At 41.1% G+C, this 14,109-nt stretch overlaps 1 protein-coding gene across 7 annotated transcripts in view; it reads left to right on the forward strand.

Annotated features, from left to right (window-relative positions):
- ARMH3 (armadillo like helical domain containing 3) overlaps positions 1-14,109 on the forward strand; it is a 185,685-nt gene that overhangs the window by 33,822 nt on the left and 137,754 nt on the right. For all 7 annotated transcript variants that reach the window (XM_036829262.1, XM_036829260.1, XM_036829259.1 and 4 more), the window contains 6 exons: positions 2,974-3,030; positions 4,948-4,991; positions 6,068-6,128; positions 8,463-8,509; positions 9,031-9,106; positions 10,673-10,766. In XM_036829262.1, coding sequence (XP_036685157.1) covers positions 2,974-3,030; positions 4,948-4,991; positions 6,068-6,128; positions 8,463-8,509; positions 9,031-9,106; positions 10,673-10,766 — 379 coding nt within the window. The remainder of the gene's footprint in view (positions 1-2,973; positions 3,031-4,947; positions 4,992-6,067; positions 6,129-8,462; positions 8,510-9,030; positions 9,107-10,672; positions 10,767-14,109) is intronic.

Consider the following 14,109-nt stretch of genomic DNA (forward strand, 5'->3'; position numbering starts at 1 on the left):
AACGTGTTATAAATCCAGGAGTTGATCGCTTTCATTGTCTTGGAGGAACTGACAAATGGTGTACAGAGCTACTAATAAATAAGTAATTTATCACCAACGCCTGTTTTGCTGGTGATCTGGAGGGGCTGGCATGGTAGCCATTTTGATCTCTGTCATGTGTAATAGCCTCTGGGGCCTTATTACAACAGCAGGAAAAATAGCTGAGGAAAAATGCTGAAGGTAGTTAAAGCGAGTTATGTGTGAAAGGAAAGAGCCATCATCAGTAATGAATATTTTCGGAACATTCTGCTGGATGCAGGCCACTCTGAGGCAATGGCTTGGCTTCTCTAAATGTGAACTGGACCCTGGTTCAGCCCAGTAAGACTTTCTGAAATGTCAGCCTGAAAAATTGGACATGGCCAAGGAACTGGAGAAAATCATATTTCTGGAGTGGGGTATGCATCTCTAGTCTGTCAGAAACCCCAGAAGAATTAATACAGTAGGCGAGGGCAAGCTGGTAGGCATAATTTATCTGGGCTTTGCAGCTTTTGATATAAGTCGCTCACCAGAAACCATTAAGGAAACCTGGTGACCATGGAGCAGGAAGGTTTTTGACAGGAGCATGAGGAATTCCAGATGAACATAGCAAAACCAAAAGCTGGTGAAGTTTTATGCAAAATACGAGAGGGTGTGCTAGGGAGAACAGCGTTCTAGTTACCACCACAATTGATCCCATGACCAGTGGGGTAAGTTGTAACCTTTCCAGAAAGGTGCAGAGAGCACCAGAGAGGCTTGGTGTCCAGCTAAACACAGAGAAGGGAAATTAGGTGTTGGACTTAAGGAATGGAAGTAGTTCTTCCTCACTTCAAATAATACATTCCATTTTAGTAATTTCATCTCAAGAGATAGAGGAGGCCAAAAAAAAAAAAAAAAAAAAGTCTAGGGAAGAGCAATTAAATTTGTTAAGTATGGTTTAGATCAAGTAAAGGCTGGACCCTATTAGAGTGATTCTGTGAAGGCTGACTGAGTCTGTAATTCTGTCTTGCTGATGAAAAGTAGATTGCCTTGAGTTTTAAAACATGACCACAACAGGTATATAGTGTTAAGGAAAATCAGTGTCTGATAGAATAGAAATTTTCACAGCATTAAGATCTTGGCCTTCTGGGTTGGCCAGGTCTTCTGAGATGAAGTGACTCAGCCCCCAACTGCTGCCCTGAACATGATGTTTCCCAGAAATTACAAAATTGTTTATTATGTCCGGTTGTAAGTTTTTCTTTCTCTCTCTCTTTTTTCCCTACAGATCTTCCTTTGACTGTGATAAAAATGTCAAAGGAAAAAAAATATAGCTACCAATAATTGAGCCCTTATCATATGCCAGATACTGTGCTAAGGATTTTACTTGATTTAAGTCTCGTAGCAACCCCAAGGAAGAAAATATTTTTCCCAATTTTACAGATGAGAAAATTGAGCTTAGGTTTATTAACGTGCCTAACTTGTCACAATTAATAAGTCAAGGATCTAGAACTCAAACCCTTGATTTTAGCCACCTTGCCTTTTCCTCAGCTGTTGCTAATGCATAGGCTGTTCTTGGTAATCAGATGGTCCTTATTATTACTTAAGACAGTCTACTTTTGGGAAGGTAACTAGGACTTTTCAAAAATTATGCCAAGAGACAGTGGCCTGTTCTTTCTACTGTTATTCTCATTTGATGGCATCTCAAGGTCAGCCTACTGCTGATTTTCAGTTCCAAGGATCCACTTGCTTTGGATGTTGTCTGAAGTCTGTAGCGTCAGCAGGATTTGACTGCTGGTTATAGGAAGAAGTATTGAGAGCCTTCCTCTGTCAGATCAAGTAACGAATGGAGTGAGTTTTACCTCCTTGAATTGTATTGTAGAAAACCTTATAAACATTTGGGCTGTTAAAAAAACAAAGCTTCTCCTTCTGTATTTCCAGTTGGCATTCGAAAGATGCCCTCAGAAACTTGATTAATAAAGACTGTGGGGTGGGGAGTTAGCCTTTCAGTTGGGTTTCCAAGTTTCTCAGTAATGTTTTCTTGGTTGCTGTAAAAACTGCCCATCTGAGAACTATTGTTTCTAGCTTCCCCTGGGTTAGAATTGGTGCCTGATCTTTAGTAGATCTTTCCTCACATACTACACAGGGGTTGTTTTCAAGGTGAGCACGTCATTGGTTCTCATCCCACTGGTAGGAGATGGCCCAGTTGCTTAATGAGTTTAAATATATATCTATTTCCATATGCTGCCCAGCTGAGATTGAATCTGGAAAAACTCAAGAAATCTTCCAATATTTTAAGTGATGGGACAATCATTAAATCCCAGTGTCCTGACCAGATTGTAGTTTGGGTAATTACATCTTTTTTTTCAGTTCCCCTGCAGTGTTATTTGGGTATTGGATCTATAAATGGCCTCTCTGGCTGTTAAGCAGCTGCCACTTTCCACCCCCAAGGTGGCTCTGTTTTACGGGTGGGTGAATCAGTCCTTGGATATAGTTTGTGGAATGGTTAGGGAGCCTTTGGGATGAGAGTGTAAGTTAGCAACATATAAATTTGTGCCTTATGGCAAGGGAGCTTTTATGCTCCCCAAAAGACAGCTGTCCCTATGGACTCAGTAAATTATTGGCAGGATAGGACAAAGTGAGTGTTGTGGAGCATTCACTTACTTCTTAGAAACAAATAAGAGGGAAAGATGGGAGAAGTGGCAGACATAGACCTGAGCTGATTCAGTCTAGAGGAAAATGCGGGTAGAATAGAACTGGTGTGTGTGTGTGTATCTGTACATGCTTGGTGAATGCCCATGCACGCTGAGAGATTTACTGGAAATGGAGGAAGTCACCTGGCAAGATAGTTGGGCATAGGTTTTAGGAGCATCACGCTAGAGAGAGCACCTTATGGAAGCATTTTTGTTAACACTTTGTTAAATAGCTAATGGGTTCTTAACTAGGTCACACTCACCTGGAGTCTCTTCTCTTGTTTAATAGTCTGTGAATCCTTATATTGTGAAGCTGTCTATTGTGGATGATGAAGCCACGCTCAATGTGAGTATCTGGATCCTTGTGTATTGTTTTAATTACTTGCCTTTGGTGGCCTTACTTTTAGTAGATATTTAGAACAGAGAGTAGAGAGCTATTGTGTTAATTTCATCTGGCTATAAAGAGGGAATAGGTATTTCTTTTTAGAGCATCAGTGCTACTGTCTTACTGTTTTCTATTTTCTCATCATGGAAGGAAGGTGTGAGGGGATATTTGCTTGCTAATCATGATGAAATGGTCAGTTATATTTCATGTTCTAGTGTGCTGAGGTTGATTATCCTACAGAGTCAAGAAGTTACATTTCCAAAAATAAGAAGATTTAGATGGTATGTCAAATCACCATGATGTACACTTTAAATAGCTTACAATTTTGTGTGTCAATTATATCTCAATAAAGCTGAAATTAAAAAAAAAAAAAGAAGGCTTAGATGACTAAATGTTGTGAGATTTCTTCTTGTAGAACCAGCCAGATTATATTTATAGCCTGCCTTGGTGAAGCTGAAACATGGAGGATGATATATGTCTGCTACATATATCCATGGAGGTTTGGGAAATAACATCTGATCTCTGAATATAGGGAGGAAGAAGATGACCAGGTGTCTGGCTTTATTCTCTTTCCATCTTGCCCTCTTCATTCTTCTAATTTCTCTTATGAAAAAAAAGCACACATGACTCATCCTTGTGGCCTTAATTGATCTTTGTGATACGCTTAGCAGTTTCTAGGGGGAAAGTTGATAAATTACTTTAATATTTATTGGATGCTTCTTCCCATTACACTCCTGTTTTCCTGTGGCCTGAGAGTAGCTTGTCTTCATTTTTAAAAATAAATTTATTTATTTTTGGCTGCATTGGGTCTTCGTTGCTGCTCATGGGCCTTCTCTAGTTGCGGCGAGCAGGGGCTGCTCTTCGTTGTGGTGCGCGGGCTTCTCATTGTGGTGGCTTCTCTTGTTGTGGAGCACGGGCTCTAGGTGCGCAGGCTTCAGTAGTTGTGGCACGCAGGCTCAGTAGTTGTGGCTCACGGGCTCTAGAGCACAGGCTCAGTAGTTGTGGCGCATGGGCTTAGTTGCTCCGCGGCATGTGGGATCTTCCCGGACCAGGGCTCGAACCTGTGTCCCCTGCATTGGCAGACGGATTCTTTTTTTTTTTTTAAATCAATGTTGAGGAAGCAATGATATGTTCTTTTTTTTTTTTAATTAATTAATTAATTAATTTTACTTTTGGCTGCATTGGGTTTTCGTTGCTGCGCCCAGGCTTTCTCTAATTGCAGCGAGCCGGGGCTACTCTTCGTTGCAGTGTGCAGGCTTCTCATTGTGGTGGCTTCTCTTGTTGCGGAGCATGGGCTCTAGGTGCGCGGGCTTCAGTAGTTGTGGCTCGCGGGCTCTAGAGCACAGGCTCAGTAGTTGTGGTGCATGGGCTTTGTTGCTCCACGACATGTGGGATCTTCCTGGACCAGGGCTCGAACCCATGTCCCCCGCATTGGCAGGTGGATTCTTAACCACTGCGCCACCAGGGAAATCCCTGCACCTTCGTTTAACGTGGGACTCATTGTCACTTTTCTTACGGGTTGTTTTAGAGACATTGGAGAGCTTTTTGTTTGAAGATTCTAACTCAGCCTTTTCTTTTGAGGTGAAAATGATCCCAGTGAAATTGTCAGTGGTCTGGACTGGTCTGTTTCATCCCTTGTTACTCTATTTTAATTGTATCTGGAACCATTAAGTAAGATAATTAGATCAGAAAAATGTTTCCAAAGAAGTTCCTTTTGATCCTTTGACAGTGTCTCTCAGAATTCCTGTCCTTGTTGCCTACTTTCAAGTAGAACTTCTTGGGCATGGACCATGGTGCTGTAATTAGTGTTTTGCGTGGTCTAGTCATAGTATCGCCAACAGCCCCTTATTTGACCTGTGCTATCTTTTTTCTCTCTAGGGAATGGGGCTTGTGATTGCTCAAGCTTTATCTGAGTATAACAGGTAAGTCCACCTTTCCAGAGGGAAGGGTCTAATTTTCGTTTGAATTGGTTGAGAAGGAAACAGGTTTGTTAAGAGTTCTTGGGTGAATGTCTCTTACCTATCCTAGAAGAGTATTCAGAGGTACAGCTGCTGGCAGATGCATTTGCTCTAGCTGGGCTTGATGGCTTTAGCAGCAGTTGTTTTTAACACTGGGGAGAAGTAGCCACCATGTTAGTGTCCATCTTTTGTTTAAGCAACTCTTACATTCAAACAGTCTTATGCAACCTTTGGTATTTTATTGCAGAGCATTTTAACTAGTTTTCCAGCCATAAGCAGGCTCTTCCATTTAGCCCAATGTATCATATAAATACCATTTTCTATGTAAAAAAGGTTGTGAAGCACTGCTTTTTTGTATGCTTAAAAAAAAAAAAGAAAAGAAAGCACTGAATTAGTTCTAGTTTGACAGATACTTCTTTTTCATCAGTAATCAACTGCAGCTTCCTAGAGTCTGTCTATTCTGGGGGCTCTTTTCATTGATGCTTGCTTTCCCTCTTGCTGGGGATGGGGAAGGATTTGGTATTCAGTGAATGGAAACCAGAAGTGTATCTAATCCTGGCAAGGACCAGGCAGGATCTTTCTTACTCCTTTCCAGACTTGCCTTATACACAATTGGGTATTGGGATTTCAAATCTGTCCCATCTCCGCAAATAGTTTAGCTCACAGATTTCCCTCCTTTTCCTTCAAAAACAAACAAGATTTTCACTGTTACAGCCTTAATTTTACTGTCACACTTTTCAAGTAATAGTCTGTTTGGGAAATAACTGGATCAGCCATATGTTAGAGCAGTTTCACACTTTTGCAGCTTGCTTTCTAAGACTCTTCCGAAGTAGCTGGGCATTTTGGTACACACTACCTCAAGAGCAGATGGGTGCCTCTTAGCTTGCAGGGGAAACTGCAGTGGCTGGGTTGTCATAACGCTTTTGTTTTTTGGAGTCAGTGAATTCTGCAAGTGAGCTGCCCTGATTACCACTTAGTATGCCAAGGACAAAGACACGTGATAAATAATACTAAAGTTGAATTTAGTTATTTTTGTTCAGGCAGTATAAAGACAAGGAAGAAGAACACCAGGGCGGTTTTTTCTCTGCTTTAACAAATATGGTAAGTCCTACTTGCTTTTTCTCTCCTGCTCAGAAATATATGAGATCTGCAGGGGTAGACAAATTTAGACTCAGAAGTTTATTTTTATTTTTTTTCTAATATTTATTTATTTGGCTGCCCTGGGTCTTAGTTGCGGCATGCAGGCTCTAGTTTCCTGACCAGGGATTGAACCCGGGCCCCCTGCATTGGGAGCGTGGAGTCTTAATCACTGGACCATCAGGGTTAGAATTTTTTTTTTTTTCAAATTAATCAATTCAATTTTTTAAAGACTACAAAAACAAAACCAAAACAAAAAAAAGGGTTCATATTAAGCCAGACTTTTGCTTCCTAAGGAGTTGGCTCTGTTTGAGGACTGACGCTATGGAACACAGAATAGGACTTAGATCCAAGTCCAACCCTGAGTGATCCTTGGCTGTTTGCAGTGGCCCCTTCATCTCTTGTAGTTGGTCCTGGAGTCGAGGGATTGGTGCAGTGATCTGAGCCACTCATCTAAAGGCTTAAGGTCTGGGCTGAGAGGTCCATAGTTTAGGAAAGTTATTGGTTCAGAGCAAGGTATCTCAGCCTTAGCACGATAGGCATTTTAGGCCAGATAATCTGGGACTGATTTTTAAGAGATAAATCTAGGAGTCTTGGAACTTAGATTCAGAAAGTCTGTCTTCTTGGGCATTAGTATTCAAGTAATCAGCCCTAGAGCAAGACAGATTTTGAGTTCATTGCAAGAAACAGCAGTCCCCCTATCTTGTCCTCCAAAAGGCAATTTTTCCCCCACAATATCTATGCCTTCTTCATTCTCAGAGCCTACTGTCAAGGAAAGGACTTGATAAACTCTTTAACTCTGAAGCACAAATGGATAATCCCTCAGATGTCAGATGAGTGCTGTATTGGTGTTTGATTAGATGAATTAGATATAATTATATTGCTCCCAGGGACCTTTGCCTTCTAGCCAAGAAGAAAAAGTTTTGTACCAAATAAATGAAGCTCCAGCTGCATGGTTTTGGGCATCAATAAGTAGGTGGAGGGGCTTCCCTGGTGGCGCAGTGGTTCAGAGTCTGCCTGCCAATGCAGGGGACGCGGGTTCGAGCCCTGGTCTGGGAGGATCCCACGTGCCGCGGAGCAACTAGGCCCGTGAGCCACAATTACTGAGCCTGCGCGTCTGGAGCCTGTGCTCCGCAACAAGAGAGGCCGCGATGGTGAGGGGCCCGCGCACCGCGATGAGGAGTGGCCCCCACTTGCCACAGCTAGAGAGGGCCCTCGCACAGAAGCGAAGACCCAACACAGCCATAAATGAAATTAAAAAAAAAAAAAAATATATATATATATAATTTAAAAAAATAAATAAATACATAAGTAGGTGGAAAAGGTATTCTTAGATCGATGGGCATCTATCTCAGTGCCTCTGATATCACACATATTGGAGGCAATCTACTCCATGTACTTATTCAACTGCCCTAGCTAGGACACAAACAAAAGGTTTTATGATGTAAAATATGGACAGTAGGTTTCATTTAGACAGTTCTGGTCTGAAACCCAGATATTCCCCCAAAGATGGCTCTGTGTTGGATGAACAGCCTGCTTTCTTTGTTCTTTGTGAGTTAGTTCCTGACTTCAAATAAGCAAATTCAAGGACAGATGCAAAGTGATGAGGATGTTTAGGTTGCCATTTACTTGTTGTCTGTGGTTACTAAACTTACGGATTAAAAAGGAGAGCTGGCCAAAAGTACTGGGATTGTTTTTCTGTTTTTTAAAATCCCTTTACGTAAAGACAAGTTAGGGGAGCTCTCATTGTTTCATTTATTACTTATGATTCTTTTAAGATCTTCAAAGTGAGCTGGTTTTGTTGTGTGTAACTGGTGGGCCAGGGTTCCAAGCAGCTTGTTTTTTGACTGATTAAAGGCTTATAGGGGGCTTCCCTGGTGGCGCAGTGGTTGAGAATCTGCCTGCTAATGCAGGGGACACGGGTTCGAGCCCTGGTCTGGGAAGATCCCACATGCCACGGAGCAGCTGGGCCCGTGAGCCACAACTACTGAGCCTGCGCGTCTGGAGCCTGTGCCCCGCAACGGGAGGGGCCGCGATAGTGAAAGGCCCGCGCACCGCGATGAAGAGCGGTCCCCACACCGCGATGAAGAGTGGCCCCCGCTTGCCGCAACTAGAGAAAGCCCTCGCACGAACCGAAGACCCAACACAGCCAAAAATAAATAATAAATAAATAAATAAAGTAGCTATAAAATTAAAAAAAAAAAAAAATTATAAAAAAAAAAAAAAAAAGGCTTATAGGTACAGAGCACCTCTCACATTTCCCTGCTATAACTCTGCAATTCCTGTTTTCTTCCACAGGTGGGCAGCATGTTCATAGCAGATGCCCATGAGAAAATCTCAGTGCAGTAAGTGCCTGATGTTCTTGTGCGGTGACTTGAACATTAGTGTGGGCTCTCTCACTGGATATGAAAGTGTGAAACGTTACCTCTGCTAATCTTTTACAGATTCAAACTTTTTTGGTGATTTATCAACTGTTTCTTGAGTTTTAAACAATAATGGAACCTTAGAAAACTCTGCTTCAGTCACATGTATTGAGCCCCAAGAAGCTGAAAAACTGTTCCCAGCTGTCTCTGGAATGAAATGAAAGAGGGCTTGGTGTCTGAGCCAGTTAAGGACTTAACTGGATTGGGGTGGAAAAGCGAGAGGGGGAAATAGTCAATGAAGTAGATAAGAACTAGTTCTAAGGAATTAAAGTTAAAGCTCTGACTGTATACCCTTTACATAAGCCCCAAAAGGAAATAAAGGGAGCATTAGAAACTCAAAGGGATTTATAATGAGGAGCTGGAGTGAAATCTTATCTTGAGGGTTATACTCTTTTAACTTCTTCATTGTAAGAGACTCTCCAATTTGTTCTCTTTTTCTTTAGAACCAATGAGGCCATCCTTCTGGCACTTTACGAAGCTGTTCATTTAAATCGCAACTTTATCACAGTGTTAGCCCAGGTTGGTTATGTTAAAGACTTCAGTTCTTTTTCTCCCTGAATTTCATACACATTCACTCCATTGAAAAGCCTGTCTGGCTGTGCCGTGTAAACCCTACTTTGCATTGGTGAGTGGTAGTTACAAAGAGTTGCATCAGTTGCCTTTGCTTCATGCTCTCCTCAAATATGTATGTTTCCATCTGGTGCTGAAATGGATCTGATAACATGCAAAGTTAATGGTCTTGACCAGTTTACTGATTCTGCTAACCAAATGAGTTGAGATTACTTCATTTTGCTCACTGGAAATCCCCTGGTATTATCTGCCCATATGGATTTTTATAACAGGCTTTCTGCTTTCTAAACCTCTGTGGAATTACAACCGGAGATAAAATAGGCCACATCACTTATCTTATTATCTTACCCATGTCCAAAGAAGAAGAGTACAAAATATCTTGTGCAGCGTAAGGTTTGTTAACCAAAAAAAAAAAAAAAAAAAGTCTACAAATATTGAAAGCAGAAAGTCATAGAATCCTGAGTGCTGGATCACTTGCCTAAGGGATAGCCTCGGTAGTTGGTGCAGAAGGGAACTTAAACAGACTGAAAACTTGAGTAATGCTCATGAAAGCTGTCTTAAAAAATTGATAAAGTGTTTTTATTTTAAAGCCAGACTGTTTAAAATATGTATGACGGTTTCTTTTAAAGGAAAGTTTGCTTATGCTTTTTTCTCAAAGGGCAGATGTGTATGGGATCCACTGAGTTTCAACAACAACAAAAATAAGGTCAAAAAGCAGTGTGCTGGTTTGAGTGTCTGGCTAAGAGGGACTTCTCGGTTTTCACGACTGATAACATGAGACTTTATCCACTATTCTCAGGGTCTTCCTTGTCTGCTCTTTGAATTCTGTAACTGATTTTAAAGGAAGAAGTGAGATGGGTAAAATCTGGTAAAGCTGTTGGGGAAGAGAAGGGAGTAGCCACTACTCAGCCCAATTTTCAAGAGCTGATGTGGCAGGGATGGCTAAGGAAGGTAAGGGAAAGAGGAGTCATCTGTTTTGGTCCCCATTGGATGTCTTGCCCATGTCTCTGCCTCCCAGTCCCACACGCTCTTGTTTGTTGTGGAATGGGAAGGCTGCCCTCTGCATAGCTCTTTTTATAGTACCTGTTATCTCCTTGGCTCACCTGCATTTATTAGTCAACTTTGTGGTCATTAGAACAGTCTGTAGATATGTTTTAGGTTGATCTGATAAGAGTAGTCCCTTCTCAGGTTCAAATAGGACAGCAAGTGCCCTTTTGTGTGTGTGTGGAATAATTCTGTGTATTTGTTTATCCCAGTTTTTTATTCATATGGTTCTGCAGAAAAACTTCTGTAATAGGAACTTAGTTGCTTAAAGAAAACTAGCCTGCAGAGCTTCTCATTAGAGTTTAGCAAGCATCAACGGTAATCAGGTACTCATAGAAACTAAATGTAGAAGCAGTCCCTCCTCAGTGAGCTTTCTGTCTAATTATGAGGCCAGGAATACTAGAAAGGATAAGCAGAGGATACCCAGAACTGGATTTTCTCTTTCTTACCCTTATATGTGCTCTCGTTCAGAGTCATCCAGAAATGGGCTTGGTGACAACCCCCGTCAGCCCTGCTCCAGCAACCCCAGCCACACCGCTGGGGACCACACCGCCCTCCTCTGATGGTAAGCCCACCATCTCCTTTGTTTTCTTGACGAATATGATCTTGAATCTTTAGGGGTGAGCATAGTTCTTTTGGATTTTTTTGTTTGTTTTTTTTTAACAAAAAGCACAATTGTTAATTCTTTTGCTTAAGAAATTATCTGAAGAACTGTCCTTCAGGATTCATGAAGCTCCAAAGAAAAGTCTGGAAAAGAGAGTCAAGTGCTTTTTTCTGTAAAGAAGCTACATAACTCCAGCTTGTCCTCCTCAGGGAATGGTTGTAGAGTCATGGAATGCTAGATTTAAAAGGGACCTCAGAGGTCAGTGATGTCTGTCCTGCCAAACTCTCAGGGTACTTGTGAGGCTCAGATGAGATGTTTTATGAATATCTCACTGAAATAAATGTAAAATAGTAATATTATCTCTTGTTATCATTTGACAAATGAGGGAATTGAGGCCAGAGAAATAAGAGGTTTGCCTAAGGTTAGTGAGAGTTGAGACTAAAAACCACAACATGGATCAGGGCTGGGACCATGCCTGTTTTGTTTACCACTAATTGCCCAGCATAGTGCCCGGCATGGTCACTGCTTAGTAAATATTTGTTGAATAAATGGATGAGAAAGTGAACCTGGGATTTGCTCACTGTTATGTGTCTGCCAGGCACGCCCAGTTAAAAAATGACAAGTGCATAATAATTGGGAGTTTGCTGGGTATTTAAGACTTCCCTCCCTAAAAAAATAACGAAAAAATCTCCACTTACCACTGGCACTGAAGAAAAGGGTAACAGAAAAGAAATGAATTTTGCCTGATAAACTTTGTGTCAGCCTGAATTGGTTCTATTGTCAGCTGAGTGTGTTTGATGGAATAACTTAACCTAAAAATAATCTTCATTAATACTTGATGTTTTGCCTCAAATGTTGACCTCATTTGGGGTAAAGAAGTACAGGAAATCTAACTTTGATCCTTTCTTTGTGCCTCCCTCCTGTCTGTATATGACATGGATGTCTTTGATCTGCTTTTTCTCCTTCAAAGTTTCATATAAAACCTGTGGCATTAGCATTTCAAGGTAGTACAAGCATTATTGGTACAAAAACATGACTGGGAGGTGCCACTGATATTCAAGTCTATGGTAGCAAATTGGATCTGTTTAGAATTGAAAGTCAAATTCCAAAATACAGGTTTCTCCTGCTGTCTGAAAGTAGAGCTCTCATATGAAACCTTCTGTAAGCCGAAATGGCGTAAAGCAAAGAAGCAATTACCTGAGGACACATCTTGCTAACAGGTTTACAAAGGAAATCTAGATAAAGCACAGACGCTCACAGACACAGTTTAAAGCTGTGGTGGCTTGATACCTAGATGCTGCGTGTAGCTCCTGGGGAAGGAATTTGGTGGTGCCACTCTCAACTGCCTGGGATGCTCGCTGCCTCTGTTACAACTTGCTGCAAAACAAATGCTGAACACGATTTTCATTTTTTGCCTTCTTTCTTTCTTTCTCCCCCCCCACCCCGCCCCCAACTCTTGTCTCTTGTTACATTCATTTCTAGTTGTTAGTAGGTGGTAGGATTTTTTTTTCTACTTTTCATTGCCTAAATGTGAGAAAAAAAGAATGGAACATGTATACTTTCTTTAAATTTTTTTTCAGTTTTATTGAGGTGATTTGATATGCATATACATTGTGAGAGAATTCCCCCCATCTATTTAATTAACACATCCATTACCTCACATATTTATCTTTTATTTTTATTTATTTATTTATTTTTTAAAAACTCATTTGCGTTTTTTTGTTTTATTTATTTATTTATTTTTCGCTGTGTTGGGTCTTCGTTTCTGTGTGAGGGCTTTCTCTAGTTGCGGCAAGCGGGGGCCACTCTTCATCGCGGTGCGCGGGCCTCTCACTATCGTGGCCTCTCTTGTTGCGGAGCACAGGCTCCAGATGCGCAGGCTCAGTAATTGTGGCTCACGGGCCTAGTTGCTCCGCGGCATGTGGGATCTTCCCAGACCAGGGCTCAAACCCGTGTCCCCTGCATTAGCAGGCAGATTCTCAACCACTGCGCCACCAGGGAAGCCCTCTTTTTATTTTTATTTTTTGGAGGAGGTGAGAACATTTAAGTTCTACTCTCTTAGCAGACTTCAAATACAACATGGTGTTATCAACATAGTCCCCATATTTTACATTAGATCTTCAGACTTTATTAATCTTACAACTGAAATTTTGTACCCTTTTACCAACCTCTTTATATTTCCCCCACCCCTAGCCCCTGGCAACCACTATTCTACTCTCTGCTTCTATAAGTTTGACTATTTTTTTTAGATTCCACATGTAAGTGATGCAGTACAGTATTTGTCTTTCTCTGTCTGACTTATTTCACTAAGCGTAATATTCTCTAGTCCATCCATGTTGCTGCAAATGGCAGAATTTCCTTCTTCCTTGTGACTGAATAATATTCCCTTGTATATGTATGTACGATATCTTCTTTATCCATTTATCTGTAGATGAACACTTAAGCTGTTTCCATACCTTGGCTACTGTGAATAATGCTGTAATGAACACGGGAGTGAAAATATCTCTTTGATATCCTGTTTTCATTTCTTTTGTATATATACCTAGAAGTGGGATTGCTGGATCATATGGTAGTTCTGTTTTTAATTTTTTGAGGAACCTTCATACAGTTGTCCTTAGTGGTTACACCGATTTACCTTCCCATCAACAGTGCACAAGGGTTCGTTTTTTTCCACATCCTCACCAATACTTGTTATCACTTGTCTTTTTTTTTTTTTTTTGGCCATGTGGCTGGTGGGATCTCAGTTCCCCCACCAGAGATTGAACCTGGGCCTTCTGCAGTGAAAGCGCAGAGTCCTCACTACTGGACCGCCAGGGCATTCCCTCACTTGTCTTTTTTTTTTAAATTTAATTAATTAATTAAAAAATTGTAGTATAGTTGATTTACAATATTACGTAAGTTTCAGGTATACAACATAGTGGTTCACAATTTTTAAACATTATACTCCATTTATAGTTACTATAAAATGTAGGCTATAATCCCTGTGATATATCCTTGTAGCTTATTTAGTTTATATAGTAGCATGTACCTCTTAATTCCCTACCCCTATTCTGCCCCTCCCCACTTCGCCTTTTTTCTTTCTTTCTTTTTTTTTTTTATAAATTTATTTATTTATTTATTTTTGGCTGCGTTGGGTCTTCGCTGCTGCCCACGGGCTTTCTGTAGTTGCGGTGAGTGGGGGCTACTCTTCGTTGCGGTGTGCAGGCTTCTCATTGCGGTGGCTTCTCTTGTTGCGGAGCACGGGTTCTAGGCACGTGGACTTAAGCAGCTGTGGCTTGTGGGCTTAGTTGCTCCGCGGCATGTG

Source organism: Balaenoptera musculus, chromosome 16 (assembly GCF_009873245.2).
Source record: "Balaenoptera musculus isolate JJ_BM4_2016_0621 chromosome 16, mBalMus1.pri.v3, whole genome shotgun sequence".
Classification (NCBI taxonomy): domain Eukaryota; kingdom Metazoa; phylum Chordata; class Mammalia; order Artiodactyla; family Balaenopteridae; genus Balaenoptera; species Balaenoptera musculus.